The following is a 14,548-nucleotide window of genomic DNA, read 5'->3' as shown; positions in this document are numbered from 1 at the left end:
GAGCGGTACCTATTTATCTCCTTGCACTTTGACGTGCTTTGGAACTGCTAGGTTGGCAGGAGCAGGGACCGAGCCACGGGAGTTCACCCCGTCATGGGGATTCGAACCACCGAACTTCTGATCAGCAAGTCCTAGGCTCTGTGGTTTAACCCACAGCGCCACCCGCGTCCCTGTAATCCTTTGTACAAGAACTCAAATTCACAAATTCACAAACCTTTTATTGGCATATAGACAAGAGTCCAGTAAGGTTCAGTACAATAAAATGACTCAGCAAAACCTGTATCTAACGTTTAAGTTAATGCTGGATAATATTCACAAATCCTCTGCAGAAACCTGGCTACTATCACCATCCTCTCTGCATCCTGAGTAAACAAACTTTACATTCGTCTGAACACCATTCCCTGCTAACGGCTTAATGAACTTAATGATACAAGGGACAGGGCAAAAAAAATGCACTACTGATTCCATTTGTCTCTGTCCACAGAGGGATAGTGTCTCTGCGAGGGGAATTTTCTGGAATGTCCTCAGTAGCACATTCAGTCCCGCTAGCATGTATGGCCTGTGTTGATTCAGATTGCTCAAATGGGAAGGATAAGTTGCCGTGGGTTGCCCACATCATACCACCCCCAGACTTGCACAGACACTATTCATGATTTGGCTACTAAGTTCTTGAAATTCGTTGTCTAACAATCTGCGTTTAATTATCTCAAATTCAGGATTTCCCAGTAAGCAGTACAAGGAGTCTAGATCTCACTGAACTCCATGGGGCCTGCTTCTCAGTCCGTTTTGCATAGTATGTAATTCTTCCTCTGAGGACCTGACTAGATGAGTTTGTAACCAGAACATTTTTTAAAAAATAGTGCTGGGACACCATTTTCGTCAGGACTGCACAGCAGGGGAGAGGGGAGGTTTTGTAAAAATTCTACTCATAATTGATCCAGAGCCGATTCCAACATATAAAATAAACTTAGCATGTTGCAGGATTTCCCCAAAATAGGCCAGGGGCAATTAATATTTCCTCCAGCAGAGCTTTACTGCTACTGAAGGCAAATGAGCATAATGGTTACAAATCCAATACATTCAGGACTGGCACTGTCCATGAGAAATCCAGTTTCAGCAGAACTTAACTTAAATTTACAATAATTTATAATAAGACTAAAACTTAGCACTTAAGCATACTATATACAAAACACCACACCAGAAGGAAAGAGAGATAGAAAGTGAAAACCAGGCTCCTTCTGGCCGATTATTATAGTCAACATGACCTTGAGTAAAAGAGATAACAGAACTAATTTAAACCCAGCTGTTCAGCTTCTCTGAAGGAATAACCCAAACATCATGAACCTTCTGCTTGTTTCTAGGCAGAACAGAAACTTACACGTCAGCTAGAAACTTTCAGTTTGCAGCAGTTTGTATCACACAGAGAAGCTTCCAGAACTCTCTTGAATTAATTGGAATAGGAAAGATCTCTACCAATACTTTCTGTACCAAAAAAATGAAAACTGACAGGTTTAACCCTTTCCTCTTCTTCCACAGTCCTGATGTAAATGACCCCCTGAAGCAGCTATTGACTCCAGAAAGGAAGCCTCTTTTGGCACCAAGAATCGCAGCTGTACAGGAGGGGGATTTTTCATTCTGACCATGGTGGTGGAGCAAAGGGCTAAACACCCCTCCCCGCATGCCTCTCTGGTGCCTACTATTCATTTATTTTCATCTGGTATGATTGCATGCAATGTGTTCGGTGCCATGGGTTTTTTGGCCCTATGATAAGATTATAAAAGCCAGCACTGAATATATAATCAGGGGACATGATGCAAAAGTAGACATATGCAAAAAGTTGCTGTGTTCATCAGTATTATGTGGCACCATCACACAAACATTAATGTCTTAACTTTGTTTGCGTGCACAATTCCACAGAGTTCAGCAGACGGGTTTCCCCACTTCTAGTTGCTATACCTGGGATCACAGAAGCAGAATTTCAAAAAAGGAAACTGCAAGAGCCAGTCCACATATCTGGTATGGTGGTAAATTCAGCAGGCAGCAGAGGCCAAGTGAGCTGGGAAGGTTTGTGGGCAAATACATTATTTGCTCGATATCCACGATCCTTCTCCCGCTGTGGCGCATTTTTTGTTTTGTCCATATTTCTTTTCTACTCAGGAAATATTAGAGGTTTTCAATCAAGTTTGCTTTTCATTGCTAACCCCCGCTTCACAAATATTTGTGAAATGAGGTAGAGATTAATGAATTTCCCTTTCTTTGTCAAAGGTACTCGGTTTTTCAGTATTCAGTGAAGTGTGGTTGAAAGAGACCGAGACAGAGAGAGACAGGTCTTTGAATTCTCTCCAGGAAGGGAAGACTGCTCCAGAAAACAAGGCCTTTGATTTTTGACAGCTATTACGGCAACTGAGATTGGGTTGAGCAAGAAATCCAGAAATCTGACTGCGAGTTCCCTACAGGTAGCTGTTGCGCATTGATGGAGCCCTGCTACTGATGTAGGGGAACTATTTCATGGATATAATTATGCATGGCCTTATCAAATGAAGCCCTAGGCATAGAAGGAATGGTCCCTACTACCAAGCTATAGCCCATTCCCCATAATGACTTGTGCAAAGTCATCCATGTGATTTTTATGGCTAAGCGTAGAATTGTCTCCAAATGGATGCATATGGATGCTATTGAGAAGAGATCCTTCCCTGCTTTTCTTAAATCAATGGAATTTTTTATAAGATTGTGTGAGAGAGAGTTAGCCTATCTGAGTGCTAGTATGATCCATTTGACACGTTATGGGCTCAAGAGACAGCCTTTTCCTCAATCTATAAAATGTAGGAAAATATCGACCCAACTGCACAGTGGTGTTTGTGAGGCACACCAGATAATTAATGTGTGATACAAAGGGAGAAATAATTTTGGGTTCTGCTCACATTTCTTTCTTTTTAAAAACAACAACACCACAACCTTATCAAACATTAAATCAGCCCGTTGGTTGATTCTGTTAAGTCATGTGTGTGTTGGCTTATTGAGAAACAAATTATAGCCAAAGACAAAAGGCTAAAATCTAGCTACAACCTTCATGATGAACATTCCTCCCCTTGTCATATGTGTCTAAACCACTGAGCCTCTTGGGCTTGCTGATCAGAAGGTCGGCGGTTCAAATTCGCGCGACAGGGCGAGCTCCTGTTGCTCTGTCCCAGCTCCGGCAACCTAGCAGTTCAAAAGCACATCAGTGCAAGTAGTAGATAAATAGGTACCACTGTGGTGGGAAGGTAAACGGTGTTTCCATGAGCTCTGGTTTCTGTCACAGTGTTTCATTGTGCCAGAAGCGGTTTAGTCCTGCTGGCCACATGAAAGCTCCCTCAGCCTGAAGCGAGATGAGCGCTGCAACCCCATAGTCGCCTTCGATTGGACTTAACCATGCAGGTGGCCTTTACCTTTTACCTATGTGCTCTTTTAGTAATATGAATAGTGGTTGAATAGGAACAGAGGAAGCTGCCTTATATTGTGCATCTTGCCCAGCACTGCCGGCACTGACTGACAGTGGCTTTCCAGGGTTTCAGGCAGGTAACATTCCCAGCCCTACCAGGAGACACCAGGGGATGTATCTGGAACCTTCTTGTATGCAAAACAGATGCTCTCCCACTGAGGTAGAGCCCTGGACACACACATACACACCAGTTTCCTGAAAATGTTCTCCCCTGGTAAAAACTGGGGCCAATTTCTTGGGGCGGATGAGAATTTTAGGAGGTGGTTGCCACTTCCTTTCCTATGACTTAGTAGGAAGTTCAGTCCATGGAAACCTGTGGAGAGAGCCTCACGCCACTTCCTGCCAACCACACGTCCCCAAATGCCTTGGGAGTGATGTGCTACAACACAAAACAATATCACTTCCAAGTCATTCTTGGCTGCCAGGAAGCTATGGGGAAAGCCTCTTTTTAAAAAGGTTTTCTTTAAAGCAAGAAACAAAAAATATCTGAAAACCCTTGGCCATCTTGTAAGGGTAAGCACAAGGTAAAAATCAGAGAATTTCTTTTGCCTCATGACTTTTGGGGTGATTTTTTGGTTTGCCTGCATCCACCCAGTGAACACATGAAAAAGAATCTGTTGAAATCTGTTTGGCACGATGCTTAAAAATGTATATGGCTCTTCATCTTCATATTCTTTATCTATAGAGGATGGTTCTCCACCCCCTATAAAACTTTGGGTTTGTACAACTATGTATGCATTAGTAGCTTAAAATACAGTGAGGTTCCCACCCCACCCCTGCTGAATTGTGTTTCAAGTCACGTTTGCACATTGCTGTACACACCAGAGAAGGGGTGAGGATGTCTTTGTCTGATGCACACTTACCTGTTTGCTTTCCCATGTGCACACACACACACAAACCACAACTCCTATTCATGAAGCTATCGCCTGAGCATGTGCAATGGCTGTACCCACAAATGTACACACTTCAGCTTAACTGCAAAGTAAATGTGGCTTGCATTTTCAAATCGGATGGAAGCTGGTTTGAGGGAAAATGCATCGAACAGGAGAATTTCTCAGGAAACTACAGGATAGATACGGGTTGTGGCTAATTTTCCATGTACATGGCTTCAAACCCCAGTGGCGGAAGTGCACTGGAGCCAAAGGAAATGGAAATGTGTATATAATAATACTATTACTACTACTACTACTACTACTACTACTACTACTACTACTAATTTATTATTTATACCCCACCCATCTGGATGGGTTTTCCCAGCCACTCTGGGCGGCTTCCAGCAGAATATTAAAATACAATGATCCATCAAATATTAAAATCTTCCCAAAACAGGGCTGCCTTCAGATGTCTTCTAAACATCTTTGACATCTGGTGGGAGGGCGTTCCACAGGGCGGGTGCCACTACCGAGAAGGCCCTCTGCCTGGTTCCCTGTAAATTTGCTTCTTGCGGTAAGGAAACCGCCAGAGGGCCCTCGGCGCTGGACCTCAGTGTCCAGTGTACACAGCCTACAGTCATTGAGGCAAGGTTTTTGCTCATGCTATCAAATACCAAATATGTTAATAGGACAAACCTCCTCCCCATGTATCTACACCCTGGACATTCCTTACCTTCACACCAGGGGTTGAACAGGATGTACGTATCTGTGTTTGGGTTTCTCCTTGTCCTGAGAATGCCAATCGGAGTCAAGACGGCGACATACATACGGAATTTCCCCACAATGCAGTCAGCAGCTGGCATGATATTCAGGCCAACAGAACTTCCGTCACTGTGAGTGATCTTAGCACCCCATTTGCCGCTTTCCAGCTCTTGAACCAAAGGGACGATGATATATGTGCCTTTGCTTTGTTGTGGATATCGCCCTGCAGAGATGGGAAGAGAAGGGGCAGAAATATGGTTTTGCATATGAGTGCAGTGGATGAATCGTTGTCTTACATTTTGACGGTGCAGCAAAATCTGGGCTGGGAACTGTCCAACGGAAGTCAGTTGGATTACAGTAGATTTATTGCTTTTTATATATATACTGTCTGCATAATTTAGCTTTCTTGTCAACGTTTTTATCTTTAACATCTGCTTGCTCCTTAAAACCAACTTGCAGAAGTTTGTATTGTTTACATAAAACAGGGACAAAAGAACCCAAGACTTGGAAGTCACAAAAATACCCTGTAAACAAATTCCTTCATTGAGTACACTGAAGGATCTTTTAACCACCAACATCCTTGCAGGTCTCCCTATATTAGAGTGGAGAACCTGTGGCCCTCCACCTAATTTCATGTAGGGGGGGAAGCCTGGAGAGACACAGAGAGAGAGAGACAGAGAGAGAGAGAGAGAGAGAGAGAGAGAGAGAGAAAGGAAGGAAGGAAGGAAGGAAGGAAGGAAGGAAGGAAGGAGAGCAACTAGGGGGTAAAAATGGGGAAAAGCCAAAAGATTGTGAGAAATGGAAAGAGAGGGGAAAGCCCCTTGCAAACCATCAGTTGAGAGCTTTGGTAAGGACATAGGCAGTGGGGGAAAGGTGGGAGCCAAAATGGATTGGCAAAAGCCCTCTGTAAGCAATCACTTCAGACTTTTGACAAGAGTGATATGTCCCTCCTCTGGCAGCCTGCTAGCTGGGGAGAGAAAGGGGGCATTAGAAAGAGCCTGGCAGATCCATACCATACATTTAAAGCACATGACTGATACCAATGAATCTTGGGAACTTTTGTTTGTTAAGGGCGCTAGGTCTTGTATCTGTGTGATGGGAAACAACAGCTCCTTCTGAGGTGGAGGTCATGTGCTTTAAATGTGTGTTGTATGTGTTTTAAAAGCACGGTGCACATCTGGCCCAGAAAGTGAGAAGGGGGTGTCAGAATGAGAGGGGGGGAAGGGGTGGATCTGACCAATGTTTTGCCTCTGGCGTTTCACCCACCCACAGATTGCCCCCAAGCATATGTAGCCCTCAGTAGGGGGAAAAAGAGAATTTGTCACCTTGTCCTAGTCATAGAAAAGTTCCAGGCCTCAATATTAAATTCTACAAATGTTAGGATTTGCTACCAATGGGCAGTATCTGAAAATAGTCAGCAAAGTGGGCTCTTCCCTAATATTAGCTACAAACATCACCCACCCATATAAATTGAGCAGGTGGGCATGTTGTCCTCCCATGATTACCAGCTTGTATAGGGTGGAGGACCTGTGGTATTCCAGATGTTGATGGACACTAGCTCCAATCAGTCCCAGGCAGCCTGGCCAATGGCAGCAGTGTAGTTCGCTGCTCAGGTGTCCTGCACTTGGGGGTGGGATGAACTAGGTGCAGGTATTATGGCCAGGGATTATGGGAGTTGCAGTCTAGCAACATTTGAAGGGCCAAAGGTTCATCATCCTTGGATTATCCTGAGCTACACGGACCTAATTTGGTATAATGCAGGTTCCAATACCCCAGAATTGTCCCACTCAGCATATTCCTGTAAAGTAGGAACTACTGTGCTCAGGAAAGGTGCAAAGACAGGGATATGTTCCTGGTTTAGCAGGAGATATAATTGCAGAAACACATTTTTGGGACCTGAACTTTGGCACTGAACGTGGTGTATCTAGAGATTAGATACAGCCCCTATAAAGCCCTGGATTTATCTCTATTGACAGGGTTCTTCTACTTTAATCTCCAGTGCAATTCTAGTTTATATTTTGGTTCCTGTGGCCTTGGTTGACACAACTCAGGAAACCTTCCCTCTAACCCAGAATATTTGGGCCATATGGAAGAAGAAAGAGGCCTTCAAAAGAAGCAACACAAGAAAGAAAAGCCAAATCAATAGCGCATTTGGGAAGATAGAGCAAAGGACGCTTTAAAAGGGGGCTTCAAAGGGAATCAGGTGGAGAGGGAGATGCTAAAGAGGCAACCAAGATGAGAGGCCGGTGGCAGCTAACAATGGGATCAGCAAGTTGAATGCCGACTCGTTCTTTGAACGGTGGCTGGGCCTGACCTTTCCTCTCTCTACAGTGGGGGCTCAGCTTTAGCTCTGCTCTACAGTATAATGGCAAGCCAAGCCCAGAAGAAAACCCAACTACTAAAGAAAGTGAAATGCCAAGAGAAAAATCAGCTTGCTGAACCGGCATATTTGGAAGAAGAGGAGGAGAAGGAGGCATCTCTAATGTCCTCCTTTTGTGGGTGAGGAATGCATTTGATTTCTCTTTCATAGTTCATATTTTTATGAACATATTGGGAGCCAGTGTGGTGTAGTGGTTAAGAGTGGTAGTCTCGTAATCTGGTGAACCGGGTTCGCGTCTCCGCTCCTCCACATGCAGCTGCTGGGTGACCTTGGGCCAGTCACACTTCTTTGAAGTCTCTCAGCCTCACGCACCTCACAGAGTGTTTGTTGTGGGGGAGGAAGGGAAAGGAGAATGTTATCCACTTTGAGACTCCTTCGGGTAGTGATAAAGTGGGATATCAAATTCAAACTCTTCTTCTTCTTCTTCTTCTTCTTCTTCTTCTTCTTCTTCTTCTTCTTCTTCTTCTTATGGACTTGTTAGGAAGCATGCATGCATTCAGAGACAACAGGCATCAATATGAGATGTAGCACTGCTATGTGGTCCAGGGATAATCAGCATGGCCTCCTCCACATGCTTCTGGACTACAACTCCCATCAGCCCCACCCAGCATGGCAAGGGATGATGGGAGCTGTAGTCCAGAAAAAGACACCTCTGCCCATTCTCTCCTGTTGCCCTGTATCATGGAGCTGTAGAGCTGGAAGGGTCCCAAGGCTCATCTAGTCTAACCACCTGCAGTGGAGGACCTGCCTCCCTTCCTGCATGATGCCACACCTCTCAGGTCCCACCTGTATCATGAAGACTTTTGCTCAACCTCCTAACTCCCACCTCCTTGCTACAGCAAAGGCTGTAACAAGGCCTAAACACTTGTAATTGGATCACACCTTTTTTCTGTGCTTACTCCTGTCTCCTTCCCCTCCCCTCACAGTATTTCCTCCAGTCAAATTTGAGATTATTGGAAGCTCCTTGGGGTAGACAACTCTCCTCATGCACTCTGTAAGACGCCATGCGCCTAGATGGCACTGAGCAAATACACAGATAAATATCTGGTACTTGAGGGTTGTGGGAACAATTTAAAACTGCAAAGTGCCTGCTCAGTATTCAGTGCCACAAAAATGATACAGATTTAAAGCACAAGCGTATCTGAAAAGTTTGTTTATGCAGCTTGTTATCACAGCTCCTTTTGGTTGCTTTAATCTTTGACATTTATATTTAGAAACGGGGTAATTTGAAGCCGAATCAAGCTGAACGTAAAAAAGAGAGAGCCTTGCATAATTAGGGCTTCTTGATTCAAGCTTTTCATCATCATTTGTTCATTGATCTTTAGGCTACTATTTGCACCCAGTGAATTCTGAACTCAAACTACATATGTAGATCAAGATAATAGTTTTGTGTACATTTATTCACTTAAAATATTTCTAACACTGCCTTCCTCAAAAAAACCCCAATACCTTGTTGGGATACAACATAATAAAGTACTCAATTTAAAACAGTAATTTCTGTATCTCAGTAATGTACTATCACAGATAAAACCCCATTAAACAAGCAACAACCTTTAAAACCATAGATTGACTTCATCCCTCCAGCATTGATGGCAATCTAACACATAGAGTATCTTAATATACACATTCCTAAACAGATTTTCTTCTAAAAGAGGAATGCATTTTGGTGCACTGAGCTGAGAAATATTTCACCAAATTTGGGGAAGTGCAAAATCAAAAGGAGAATTGTTTTCGTATTGATGTAGTAGCCTGGAAGGTGTGAATTGGGTCGGTTTGTTTTACAACACAGACAGGACAATATTCTCTTCTATTCCCAGTTTTCATCAAGATTTTTATATCTATCCTAACTTTTGAACCAGATGGATCTCCAAGGCACCTTGCATAAATACAATTCGAACAACACTGATGCTACTCTGGAACCTGTTCAGCACAAAGCATGATCACATCGTGTAACAGAACAGCCATTCTACTGCAACTAGTAGTGAAGCCTAGAGTTAGAAAGAACCTTGGCAGTATTCCAGGCCACCTCCCCTGCTTGAGGCAAAAAATCCAGAGCCATACCATCCCACAGAGATGGCTGCTCAGAGACCTCCAACAAAGACCCCCACAATCCCTAGGTAATTGCCTCCACTCTTACCATCAACAGATTTCTCCTCATGTTTAACCAGAATCTACTTGCCTGCAACTGAAGACCATTATATCTAGTCCTCCTGCCCTCTGGGTGCAGCAGAGACAAGTCTTTATCCTTGATCATGGACTGGATGAGAGCCAACAAATTGAACCTCAATCCAGATAAGACTGAGGCACTGTTAGTGGGTGGTTCCCTAGCCCAGATGGCTGGGAGGTTGCCTGCTCTTGCTCTTACGCTCCTTCTGAAGGAGCGAGTACATGGCTTGGGGGTACTTCTGTATCCTTTGCTGTCGCTTGAGGCTCAAGTGGCCTCAGTGGTGCAGAGTGCCTTCCATCAGCTTTGGCTGGTGGCCCAGCTGCACCCCTATCTGGACAGGGATAGTCTAACTTCTGCTATCTAGTTAGGCTAGATTAATGCAATGTGTTCTGTGTAGGTGGTTCAGAAACTTCAGCTGGTGCAGAATTCAGGAGTCAGATTGATCACCAAAACAAGATGGCTTGAGCACTTTACACCGATCCTGACCCAACTGCACTGACTGCTGATTACCGTATTTTTCGCTCTATAAGACTCACTTTTCCCCCTCCAAAAATTAAGGGGAAATGTGTGTGCGTCTTATGGAGTGAATGCAGGCTCCATAGCTTCAGCAATAGCAACGCGAAGCCTCCGAAGCGCAGTGGGAGCTCTCCCACCGCGCTCCAGAGGCTTCAGATTGCTTTCGCTGAAGCCAGGAGAGCAAGAGGAATCGGTGCGCACTGATCCCTCTTGCTCTCCTGGCTTCGCTTCGCTGGAGAGGCGCTGCGCAGCTCTTTCCCTTTCTGCGCAGCGCCCCTTCAGCAAAGTGAGGTGAGTGGGGCTGAGAGATTTCAGAGAAGTGTGACTAGCCCAAGGTCACCCAGCAGCTGCATGTGGAGGAGCGAAGACGCGAACCCGGTTCACCAGATTACGAGTCAACCGCTCTTAACCATTACACCACACTGGCTCTCGTGGAGGGGCGTTGTTGGTTTGTGGCTTTTGTTGTTGCCATTGTTTTTATTATGCGTTTTGAGTTTTTATCTTGTATTCTTATATTGCGAACTGCCCTGAGATCTATGGATGAAGGACGGTATTTATTTAATAAATCAAATAAATAAATAAATAAATAAATAATCCCTGCCTGAGCATTGGTACAGCAGAGTAATCACTTCCTGAACAGGGCAAATATACAAACACACATGTCTTACATCCCTGCTGGTGAAGCTTGTGGGCTTATATGAAGCAGTACCAAAAACAGAAAAAACAAAAAAACCCTTCAGAACCGATGAAGAAAAGGGATAGCGGTGCTGCTACCATCTGCCGGCAACAAGGTTCCGATTACATCATCCTCAATCTCATCCATCTCAAATCCAAACCTTTGTGCACAGCAAGCTCAGCAACCAAGGGTGCCTGGCTGCATGCAACCAGCAGAGGGAGCAAGCAAGCCTCAAAACAACAGCTGTATACGGGCTTCCTGGTTGCTGCTTCCCATTCCAGATATTCCTCTCCATCCCTTCAAGCGGTATTTTTGAATGCAGAAGGTGTTCGCCCCTCCCCCCCCCAGCCACCACCACAGATCAGATAGATAACAAGGACAGGGCTCTCTCTCTTTATTTAATTATTTATTTGACCCTTCATCCGTATCACTGGCTTCCAGGCACGTCCAGGAAATATAATAATTGTGACAGGGTTATAAATACAGTGGTGCCCTGCAAGACGAATGCCTCGCAAGACGAAAAACTCGCTAGACGAAAGGGTTTTGCGTTTTTTGAGTCGTTCCGCAAGACGAATTTCCCTATGGGCTTGCTTCGCAAGACGAAACGTCTTGCGAGTTCTTGCGAGTTTGTTTCCTTTTTCTTAAAGCCGCTAAGCCGTTAATAGCCGTGCTTCGCAAGACGAAAAAAAGCAAGACGAAGAGACTCACAGAACGGATTAATTTCGTCTTGCGAGGCACCACTGTAGCCAAGAGTTATAAATGTTGGAAGGTATGGAGTTATCTGACCCCTGAGCCATCTGAAGGCAGCCCCATATAGAGAAGGGTGTTTTTAAAAATGTTATATATATATATATATATATATATATATATATATATATATATGTTGGAAGCTGCTCAGAGTAGCTGGGGCAACCCAGTCAGATTAGTAGGGTATAAGTTGTAAAACTGTTGTTGTTGTTGTTGAATAGCACATCCCTGTTTTCATCAGATAAATGTTGGAGGGTATGTTACAAGGAGGACAAGAGTAGGGGTTATCACCAAAATTCATTTTGAATATTATTTATTATTATTTATTTATTCAACTAGGGATGCGGGTGGCACTGTGGGTTAAACCCCAGAGCCTAGGACTTGCCGATCAGAAGGTCGGCGGTTCGAATCCCTGCAACGGAGTGAGCTCCTGTTGCTCAGTCCCTGCTCATGCCAACCTAGCAGTTCAAAAGCACGTCAAAGTGCAAGTAGATAAATAGGTATCACTCCAGTGGGAAGGTAAACGGCGTTTCCGTGCGCTGCTCTGGTTCGCCAGAAGCGGCTTAGTCATGCTGGCCACATGACCCAGAAGCTGTACGCTGACTCCCTCGGCCAATAAAGCGAGAAGAGCGCTGCAACCCCAGAGTCGTCCGCGACTGGACCTAATGGTCAGGGGTCCCTTTACCTTTTTTATTTATTCAACTTATACACTGCCCTATACCCGGAGGTCTCAGGGCAGTTCACAACAAGACCGCAACATATAAAATCAAACCAAAAGCAGCAACCCAATAACCCCCCCCCAAGCCTTATTGGATGTCAATAAGATCAACCAAAGGCCTAGTTAAAAAGACACGTTTTTGCCCGGCGCCTAAAGGTATATAATGAAGGTGCTAGACGAACTTCCCAGGGGAGAGCATTCCATAGACAGGGAGCCACTGCCGAGAAGGCCGGTTCTCATGTTGCCACCCTCTGATGGTACTATGAATACAGGGGTGGAGAACCTCTGACCCATGGGGCATGCTGGGCCTCTCTATTGGACCTAATAGGCCATTTCTGCCAAGCCACACCTACTTGCCAAGCACCTAACATCAAAGATGACATCCAGTATCAGAAGGTAAAAATCAGCTGGGCTGGGTCAAAAGGGCTCTCCGAAGCATCATTTATCAGCTGGACGGCAGGCCTTCAAAGCACAGCACAATGCTTTTTGCAACCTTCTTAATCTCAGGGTCTTGAGTTTGAGCCCCATGTTGGGCAAAAGTCTCCTACACTGCAGGGGTTTGGATTAGATGATGCTCATGCTCCCAACTCTAGGATTCTATGATTCCTTGCAAAAAGTCCTTCATGACGCTTTGAAGTCGAGGCAACCAGCTGATTGTGCTTCAGAGTTGTGCAGGGCTTTTTGTGGCGTGCTTTGAAGTCCCAACAAAAGTCCCATGTCAGCTGATGTCCTTATGATGTCAGGTGGTGGGCCACCCACTCACTTGTGAAGTGTGGCCCACAGGGGCAGAGGCTGGGTAAGGCAGATAAGGATCTGGCCCACCAGTCTCGTCTAGTTCAATATCCTCTGATTTCTCTGATGAAAATACAGTAGACCCTCGGGTTATGTTACCTTCGTGTAACATAACTTTCAGGTTGCGAACGCGGCAAACCCAGAAGTGTAGACTTCCAGATTTCACTCCGCGCGCATGTGCAGAAACACTCTGCGCACCATGTGCGCATGCGCAGAAGCGCTCTATTGCGCTGCGCTCGTATGCAGAAGCAGCGCCTCATGTTTCAGACTTTTTGGGGTACATGAGGACCCTGGAACGAATTAAGTTCATATCTGGAGGGTCCACTGTAAGGACGTCCTATTCCATCATCATCTCCATCTCCATCTCCATCTCCATCAATTTATTATTTATACCCCGCCAATCTGACTGGGTTGCCCCAGGCACTCTGGGCAGCTTCCAACATATATAAAAACATAATAAAATGTTCAACATTTAAAAACTTCCATATACTTAGATGTCTTCCAAAGGTTGTATAGTTACTTATCTCCTTGTCTTATGGGGTCACATAGCTCCATACCCTTCAACATTTCTCTGAAGAAAATTGGGACATCCGAAGGAAAACTGGGACGCGGGTGGCACTGTGGGTTAAACCACAGAGCCTAGGACTTGTCGATCAGAAGGTCGGCGGTTCAAATCCCCGCAACGGGGTGAGCTCCCATTGCTCGGTCCCTGCTCCTGCCAACCTAGCAGTTCGAAAGCACGTCAAAGTGCAAGTAGATAAATAGGTACCACCCCTGCGGGAAGGTAAACGGCGTTTCCGTGCTCTGCTCTGGTTTGCCAGAAGCGGCTTAGTCATGCTGGCCACGTGACCCGGAAGCTGTACACCGGCTCCCTTGGCCAGTAAAGCGAGATGAGCGCCCCAACCCCAGAGTTGGCCATGACTGGTCCTAATGGACAGGGGTCCCTTTACCTTTAAGGAAAACTGGGATCAAATCAGAAACCGGGATGGCTTCTGTAAATCTGAGATTGTCCCTGGAAAACAGGAACACATGGGGGATCTGCAGTTTCCCACCCTTCTCTTAAGAGAAAAGACCCAGTTAATTCCACAAATAAAACCAGAGAAGTAAACCAAAGCATACACAATGCCTGTTGCAGTTGTACCTATAAGTCTCAGCTGTGGGGCAACAGGTGATAGGTTGAAGACCTGAAACTGATCCTCCCCTGGCACAATCACAGCTCTCTCTGTTTTGTCAAAGTGTACAGAAATCGCTGTCACAATTGCTCTGAATCGTGGTGTCAAACAGCTATTAGTATTTGCCATTCTAATGGTCTCCAGAGGCGGAGCTTGCTACTCCGGCACCCAGAGCAGCGCCCATGCTGTGCACCCGGGGGCGGGGTGAGCGTCCCGGGGGTGGTGTGGTGATGTCACCCCCCCAAGGGATGACACCCGAGGTGGA

At 45.3% G+C, this 14,548-nt stretch overlaps 1 protein-coding gene across 1 annotated transcript in view; it reads right to left on the bottom strand.

Annotated features, from left to right (window-relative positions):
* Window positions 1–14,548, bottom strand: part of F13A1 (coagulation factor XIII A chain) — a 74,418-nt gene that overhangs the window by 45,765 nt on the left and 14,105 nt on the right. Inside the window, exon 4 of the mRNA XM_081014779.1 lies at window positions 5,087–5,338. Coding sequence (XP_080870905.1) covers window positions 5,087–5,338 — 252 coding nt within the window. The remainder of the gene's footprint in view (window positions 1–5,086; window positions 5,339–14,548) is intronic.

This window comes from Podarcis pityusensis, assembly GCF_964106645.2.
Source record: "Podarcis pityusensis genome assembly, chromosome: 7".
Lineage (NCBI taxonomy): Eukaryota > Metazoa > Chordata > Lepidosauria > Squamata > Lacertidae > Podarcis > Podarcis pityusensis.
The sequence above is the reverse complement of the archived record's forward strand: the minus strand, read 5'-3'. Positions and strand labels throughout refer to the sequence as shown.